Source organism: Chrysochloris asiatica, unplaced genomic scaffold, assembly GCF_000296735.1.
Source record: "Chrysochloris asiatica unplaced genomic scaffold, ChrAsi1.0 scaffold00199, whole genome shotgun sequence".
Lineage (NCBI taxonomy): Eukaryota > Metazoa > Chordata > Mammalia > Afrosoricida > Chrysochloridae > Chrysochloris > Chrysochloris asiatica.
Window position 1 is genome coordinate 4064127 of NW_006408717.1, and position 8575 is coordinate 4072701.

The 8575-nt window shown below is 44.9% G+C and overlaps 1 protein-coding gene across 8 annotated transcripts in view; it reads right to left on the bottom strand.

The window, feature by feature from the left end:
- APP (amyloid beta (A4) precursor protein) overlaps positions 1 to 4939 on the bottom strand; it is a 374547-nt gene extending 369608 nt beyond the window's left edge. For all 8 annotated transcript variants that reach the window (XM_006872475.1, XM_006872472.1, XM_006872474.1 and 5 more), the window contains exon 1: positions 4680 to 4939. In XM_006872475.1, the coding sequence (XP_006872537.1) occupies positions 4680 to 4736 (57 nt within the window). In that variant the 5' untranslated portion in view covers positions 4737 to 4939. The remainder of the gene's footprint in view (positions 1 to 4679) is intronic.
- Between the last annotated feature and the right edge of the window lie 3636 nt (positions 4940 to 8575).

Consider the following 8575-nt stretch of genomic DNA (forward strand, 5'->3'; position numbering starts at 1 on the left):
ATATATATCGACTGATCAAACTTGCTACTTATTCAGGGGACACTGTTTATCTCTTTTACCTTATTATCATCAGTCTGCTGCCCTTCTTTCCCCACCCATTTATGAGGGTGTATCTAGGGTCCTGGTGTGGGGCTGTGGGTTAATGCACCAGATTGCAAGGCCCTTTGAATTGCAACGTCGGCAGTTCAAGCTCACCAGCTGCTCCTCGGAAACCCTATACAGGGTCGCTATGGGTCGGAGCCAACTCGATGGCACTTAACAACAACACAACAATCTAGATATCAGCTGTTAAACTCACAGGGTTATTTTTCCCAAGGATTAACAGAAACCCTAGTCCATACATTGGTAACTGGGATTCCTCAATGTGTGGGATGACTATTAAAAGCAAAGAGTGCATAGTCAAGTAGGCAACAAAGACCTAGAAAACTATCATTAAAAAAAAAAAACATAGGAAGTCCACAACAAAATGTAAAGTTGATTGTTTTACCTTCCTTCTTGCTACCCTATGCAGCACTTTTGCCACCAAATTACACCCTCAGTCAAGATGTTGTGGAAGATCCAGCATCCAGGCCCCATGTCTAGACCCTGACCTTAGTCCCACCGCTCGTCATGTCTAACTCCATAGTCCTCTCCAGAGCAACACCCCACACCTTGCCTTTCCCTCACAGCATCTGTCACAGTTCATGATCAGATTTGTATAATGTGTTTAGTGTCTGTCTTTTGCACCACAGTGGAAGCTCCATGTAGGAAAAGACTGTCTGGTTCACCACAATATCCTCAGAACTGAGAACAGGGTCTAACCCCAAAAGGGATTTAATACAAACCTCCCTAATGAATAGATGCAGAGATCAGTCAAATCAAACCTCACACTTGTTCATTCTTTTATCCTTCATCCAATATTTAAGAACCTCACCATCACCCAGTTCTAAATGAAGCACAGGGAATAGAGAGATAAAAGACAAAAGCCCTGCCCAAATACTCAGGTGTGTGTATGTATACTTACTGGGAGGGGAGAGGTAAAAAGAAACATTAAAACAAATACTGTACATACACAGGCATAATCTCCAGTCCCCAGACCTGGTAATAGAAACCTGGCTAAAAATTATTACCCGGAAATTCTTTAGGATTATCTCATCCCATTGTTCCCTTATACCTGGAATACAGGATGTTTACATTGGAGCAATTTTAGTCAATATACCACTTAACTGTACTTTTCTTTTGGCATTTAACAGCATCTATTTTTTTTTATAATCACATGCATGTCTTATTTATCCTAGAAGGCAACATGCCTGGGTGTAAGGGGGAATGAAATGCGGAAAGTCAAACTAGATTTCTATTCTGGAAGCTTTAAAGTACATTACACATTCCTAACTGATATAATCAAGTACAGGTTAAAGAAGAAATGTAATAGTGAAAGATGTTTTATAAATTTCTTAAGTTAATACATGTCCCCAAATGAAAATAAATTTGCCAAACCATAATGCACATTTCTATTCCGTTTTATTATGATTCTTCCTAAAGTTAGTAGCTACAATGAAAGGGACATAATAGTTGCATTTATCTCTACAATGACTGACAATCTCCATCTTCATACAAATATCTGTATAGAAAAAGTCTCTAGTGTGCCATAAGCAGTAACATGAAAACAGAGATCCTTTAACAACATAGCCATAAAGATAATAAACTCTCCATTTCCCTTCAAACCAATATTCAATTGACCACATTATATTTCTTTCACCATTTTTAAACCAGTCCTTCATAACTTAACCTTGTGAGCTATTGAAGTTGCATGTTTCTCTTAATTTCTTCAGTCAGGGCCAGGGATTATTCGGCCTGGTAATATCTCTGTTTTACTAACAGCCTGTGCAAGTGCTCTCAGGAACCTCTGTTGGTTAGGGTAACAAGAGGGAATCTTTTGCTCCCTGCTGGTTACCATGGCTTCGCATTGATCAGCAAGACACAGTGACTCCTTATAGATCAAAATGAACTCTTATCTTCCCTATCCTATCAGCAGGTAGTATTATACTCAGTATTTGCTATTGCTGTTAAACACCTTCAAGTCGGTTCTGACCCATAACGATCCTATATGCAGTTTTTAAGGAACAGTTGGTGGGTCTGAACTGCCAACCTATACTCAGTATATTATAAAGTCTACATCAGTATCAAGGCAGGTTATAGTGATTAGGTTATGCCCTTCCTCCCCCAAAATAGAATAAAAAAAGAGAAAACAAGTTTAAATGAATAAATAACTAAATAAATATCTGGGCTCTTAAAAACTCATACCTCTATCAAGCCCAGGTAATAACAACACTTTCCCCCAAACTAAGACCCCATTTCCAATAGAGGCTTTTTGTTGTTGTTGTTGTTTATTTTTCACACCCCCCTGCCACAGACCTATTTTCGAAGCTTTACAAAATATCATCAACTCAAAATTACATCTTTTTAGTGAGCAAAAACATAGCTGGATAAATCCTTCTCAAACCTCATCAGAGTGAATTACCTATCCTTCCACCAACTCTTGCAATGGAATGGCCAGCAAACTGAAAAATGGACAGATGTGCATCTCACCTCCACTCTTGGAAGGAGATGTCAACCAATAAAAATGTCCAAAAGGATGGCAGACAGAACAATGAAATACAATCAAAAAGGCCAGATAATTAAGTCAGAATCCTATTTGCCTACATGCAGCCTCTTTTTATACAGAAAAGAGATTACTCCAGAAAGTTAAATGTTTTGACAAAAGCTTCCAAAATATCACTTACAGTATGCTTTTAATGATCTAATTTGTTTATTCATGTATAAAGACAATTCAGGAAAATCAGAATTAAGCACAAATAATTTAAATTATGGAGAGATCAAGAGTTGCCTTTATTTAATGTATTTTTAAAAAATGCATTATGCAAACCAAATTCTTGACTCTTAAAACAACCTGTCTTAACTAGCCTTAAGGTGATTTCTGAGCCAAGGTGGGTAAAGACCTTAAGGGGAAAAAAGTTCAATGCTCTTGTAAATTAGGGATTCAAATCGGTAATGGTGTGGTACTCTGTATAGCCTACTTGGAATTACAGGGAAAACACTTCTCCGTAAATTGCTTATTTTGAAAAATATCATGAGGTAAAGGAAAGAAAAAACTAAAAAAGGAAAAAAAAAAAAAAAAAGGGGGGGGGGTGCAAATGGTAAAGCAAGACGGAAATAGGAACCACCCGGCGAAAAATACAACCTCCCCAGCCCCAACTGTTTCGCAAACAACTTCTAAGCATCTTTAGATAAAAAGAAAAATAGACATTTTGCAGAAGGCATTAACCGAATATTCGAGACTTGGATGAATGGGGAAGACTTGCTAAACACCTAGTGGTGGGTGGATTTCACCAGGCTGCAGCCTCCACACAGCTTTTCTTTGCTGCACTGCAGAGGCGCCATCTTCTCCGTCTTAATCTTGACTCAATTCATTCCTTTTATCTGCACCCTAAAAAAAATGGACCCTGCGGACCCTCCCCAGAAGTCTGTGCTCGCCGGGGGACTAAAACAGAATCTCCAGTGATGCCAGGCAGGAGGCCAAGTCTAAATCAGACAAACGCTTCCTTTGATGCACTAGAGGGGAAAGCCCGTGACTCCCCACCACTCGCCACTGCCCTTTCCAGACGCACACCCCACTCTCCACGCATTTCTCCCCAAGAGTTTCTTCTAGCCTAGCACGACACTGACAAGCCTCAGAGTTGATGAAGGGGAAGGGGAAGCAGAGGCGCCCACAGGTTCGGCCAAAGAGGTCCCAACAGCGCCCCAGCCCCTCCCCGGCAGACGCGCCGCGTTGGTGAGAGAGCCAAGCTGGAGCCTCCGTGGCGCACAGAGAGTAACGAGGCTCTGCTCACCGCGCCCGGGCCAGCGAGGGTGGGGTGTCACGGCTTTTGTTCCCGGGGTCTTTCTCCGTCTCGAACATGCCATAAAGGTGTAAACGAATGCTCGGGACGTCCCGGCTCGGAGAAGACCAGGGACGGCAGCGGGTCTTCGACCCCTCCCATCTCTCGCAATTTACACAAAAGGGAGACGCGGAAATGTACAAAGTTTGCCTCCTGAAGGAGGTGCGCGGCTCTGGCGCTGACTCCGGCTGTGGTCGCACCCAGGCGGTAGCCTGGAGCAGCCGCAAAGGGAAAGGGGGAGGAGGTTAGAGCTGGGAAGGGATGTTGGGGGTGGAATAAGAAGGTGAACGGGACCGACGACAGAGGGAAGCGAAAGGTACTCCCAGCTCCCGGAGCTGCCCGACTTGTCTTCTCCAGGTCCGCAGAAAGGAAGGGCACTTAAGAGCCGCGGAACAGAATCCAGGACGCAGCACCCCCAACCCCTTATACATCTGAATGTCTTTCCCTTCCCTAGGCCCTTAACTCCAAGGCAGGGACTTGAGCTCAGGAACGTTCCCTCCCCTTCTAGCCCTGGGCTGGCACGGACGCAGGATCCCGATGCTTCGCCGCTCCTGCTCCGCGGGCTGGAAAGAGTGTCCCCGGGACAGGGCTGGGCCGGAGGCGGGAATGCGTAGGGCGCCCACCAGTCGGGGCGAGGGGCGCAGAGGAGAGATGGATTCCCTTGGCTGCTCCGGGCATCTCTAGGGTAAAGACTTAAGGGGATCGGTCTCCTCGGTTCCCACCCCCCCCCCCCCCCCCCACTTCCCGAGGCGCGGCACCCACCTCCAGCGCCCTGGCCGTCCAGGCGGCTAGCAGGAGCAGTGCCAAACCAGGCAGCATCTCGACCCTGCGCCGGGCACTGAGTGCGCTGCTGTGCCAGTGAGGTCCGCCGCGCCCTTGCTCTATGTGTGTCTTCGCCGATCCGCTGTCTTCAGTGGCCCAGCGCTAGCGTTGCTTGGGGTGCTGTCGCCTACAGCTGCCGAGCAAACTGACGGAGCAGGAGCGCGGCGGCGGAGCTCGCAGTCTGGCAAGTCAGCTGATCCGACCCACCCCACTCGGCACCCGAGAGAGACCCCTAGCGGAGCCGCGGGGAGCTGCGCCCTCTTGGTCTGTGAAGGAACCCCCACCCCCATCCCGGCCCCCGGCGCCCACAGGTACATCGCCCTAGGCTCCTCCAGCACTCTGTGAGCCTTCTGGGTTCACGGTCCTCCTGAACCCCCGGAGCCTTTAGGAAAGAGAGTCTGGGGGCCGGATAGAGGCAGTGCAGGATCAGGGAAAGGTGAGTCCTAGGACATTTGGACCCCCAGAAAAGTTGAGACCTCTCCTGGCTGGTTCCCGAGAGCTTGACTCATTCGACCCCCGCAGACTTCTCTCTGGGATGTCAATGTCATATACAGAACTGTTGCCTGAGTGCGTTTTTATCCGCATTTCGGGTGGGTTATCTATCTATCTATCTATCTATCTATCTATCTATCTATCTATCTATCTATTTACCTACCTACCTATCTATCTTGGTTTGGAGAAATGGGGAAGGCATTTCTCAGAAGGAACCGAGAAGCTTAAAGGAAATAGGATGTTTTTGCTTGTTGAGAGAGCAAAATCTTTTTTCTTTTTCTTTTTCTGGTCAAAAGGAACAGCCACCAGCAACCTGGAATTTCTATCTTTAGATAAAACCAAAGGATAAAGAGGAGGGACCTGGCAAGGAAGCGGGTTAACCTATTTATTCCTCCTTGAAAAGAGGGTTTTTATATTTTTGTTTTGTTTTTGTTTGTGTTTGAGAAGGGGATTTATTAGGCAGAGATGCACTACCCATTTGAAATGAGGGTCAAGTGGAAGTTAGGAGGGCAAAGGATCTTAGAAGATTCACCCCTGTAATTAGGAAATTCTGACCTCAAACTCTGCCCTAGTTCATGTTGTTAGGTGCCATCCATCCAGGCGACCTTGTGTACAACAGAACGAAACACTGCCTGGCCCTTCACCATCATCACAAGAGTTATGCTTGAGCCAATTGATGTTGCAACGTTCCAATCCATTTGTTAGGTCCTCTTCCTCTTTTTCATTGATCCTCCCCTTTACCAAGCATGGTGTTGGTCTCTCCTAATTGGTGTCTCCTAAAGTCCTGGTGTGTGGCATTGTGGGTTAATGCTCCAGTCTGCAAAGCCGTTTGAATTGCAAGGTCGGCAGTTCAAGTTCACCAGCTGGTCCTCGGAAACCCTATACAGGGTCGCTATGGGTCGGAACCGACTCGATGGCACTTAACAACAACAACAACAACAACAAAGTGTTGGTGTGGAGTCCTGGTGTGGCGCTGTGGGCTAATGCGTCAGACTGCAAAGTCATTTGAACTGCAAGGTCGGTGGTTCAAACTCACCAGCTGCTCCTTGGAAATCCTATACAGGGTCGCTATGGGTCGGAATCGACTCGGCGGCACTTAACAACAACAACAAAGTCCTGGTGTAGCACTGTGGATTAATGCGCCAGACTGCAAAGCCGTTTGAACTGTAAGGTTGGCGGTTCAAGCTCACCAGCTACTCCTCGGAAACTCTATCCAGGGTCACTATGGGTTGGAAACAACTCGATGGCACTTAACAACAACAATAATATGTCCAAAGTATGAAGGATGAAGTCTGGCCATCCTAGTTTCTAAGGAACATTCTCCCAACATAGATTTATTTGTTCTTCTAACAGCTCATGATATTTTCAATAGTCTTCAGCACCGTAACTCAAATGCATCAATTCTTCTATGGTTTGCCTTATTTATTGTCCAACTTTCACATGCATGAGACTACTGAAAATGCCACGGCTTGGATCAGGCACACTTGAGTCCTCAAACTGATATCTTTGCTCTTGAATACTTTAATGATGTGGTGTGCTACAGATTTGTCTAATGAAATATGCTGTTTGATTTCTTGACTGCTGCTTCCATGAGTATTGATTTTGTGGAACCAAGCAAAATGAAGTCTTTGACAACTTCAGTCTTTTCTTCATTTATAATGATGTTATTTCTTGACCCAGTTGTGAGGATTTTTGTTTTGTTTACCTTGAGGTGCCATCCATGCTGAAATATTTTAAGTCCTCTTAGCTTCCAGCAAAGCAAGGTTGTATCATATGCATATCTCAGGTTGTTAATGAGTCTTCCCCCAATCCTTATGCCACATTCTTCTTCAATTAATCTAGTTCTTGGGCTATTTGTTCAGCATACAAATTGAATAAGCATGGTGAAAGAATGGAGCCCTGGTGCACACTTTTCCTCCTGGTGTGGTGCTGTGGGCTAATGCATCAGACTTCAAAGTCATTTGAACTGCAAGGTCGGTGGTTCAAGCTCACCAGCTGCTCCTTGGAAACCCTATACAGGGTTGCTAAGGATCGGAATTGACTTGATGGCACTTAACAACAATAACAAAGTCCTGGTGTAGCTCTGTGGGTTAATGTGCCAGACTGCAAAGCCTTTTGAACTGCAAGGTTGGAGGTTCAAGCTCACCAGCTGCTCCTCGGAAACTCTATCCAGCATCACTATGGGTCAGAATCGACTCGATGGCACTCAGCAACAGCAGCAACATTCCCTTGTTGTGTTCTAATGGCTACCTCTTAGTTTTTGTACAGGTTTCTCATGAGCACAATGAAATGTTCTGGGATACCCATTCTTGACACTATTATCCATAGCTTGTCATGCATGATTCACACATGGTCAAAAGCCTTTTCCTAGTCAGTAAAGCACAGGTAAACATCTTTCTGGTATTCTCTGCTTTCAACCATTACAGACATGAACTTTCTGGGAAGTCATTTTCCTCTAACTTCAACATGTCTAAGTTATGGGCATTCTAGAACTGCCTAAATATAGCCTCTGCCCTTGAACCAAAGGAGTATCAGTTGCCAAGCTACAGTACACAGCAGGTCTAATAGTGTGGGGAGAGAGGAATGAGACTTGAAGGAATGCAAATGCATGCTTTGGGGGGCTGCCTTGAAAACTGGCCTCTTCTCTCTCCTGCTTACTGGGATGACCGAGTAAGAATGCCAAGTACTTTGGAATGATAGCCTCCAGATGCCGGCTGACTTCTCAAGCAGTCAGCCTTTATCTATCAGCTTCGGTGAATATTGTCTTATACCTTTCCCAGTGCCTTGAGGTATCCAGTCCTGACCCTTAAATTACTTTACCCCTGAATGCCCTGTCTGTGTCAACAAAGAAGAACAATGATTGGATAGCATGCATTATTTGTTTACAGGCACTGTTGTTGTTGTTAAGTGCTGTTGAATTGGTTCCGGACTCATAGCAACCCTGTCTAAGGTGCTCTGGTACCGTAGTGGTTACAAGTTTGGCTGCTAACCTCAAGTTCAGCACTTTGAAACTACCAGTTGCTCTGTGGGAGAAAGATGAGGCTTTCTGCTCCCATAAAGATTTACAGCCTTGGAAATCATATATATATATTTATATATGAAGCTAAAGAAAATGAAAACAAATCCACAAGAACCAAAAATATGACCTTGAATTTAACCCACCTGAATTTAGATATCATCTGAAGAACAGATTTGATACATTAAACACTAAAGACCAAAGAGCAGAAGAGTTGTGGAATGACATCAAGAACATCATACGTGAAGAGAGCAAAAAGTCATTAAGAAGACAAGAAAGAAGGAGAAGGTCAAAATGGATGTCAGAAGAGACTCTGAAACTTGCTCTC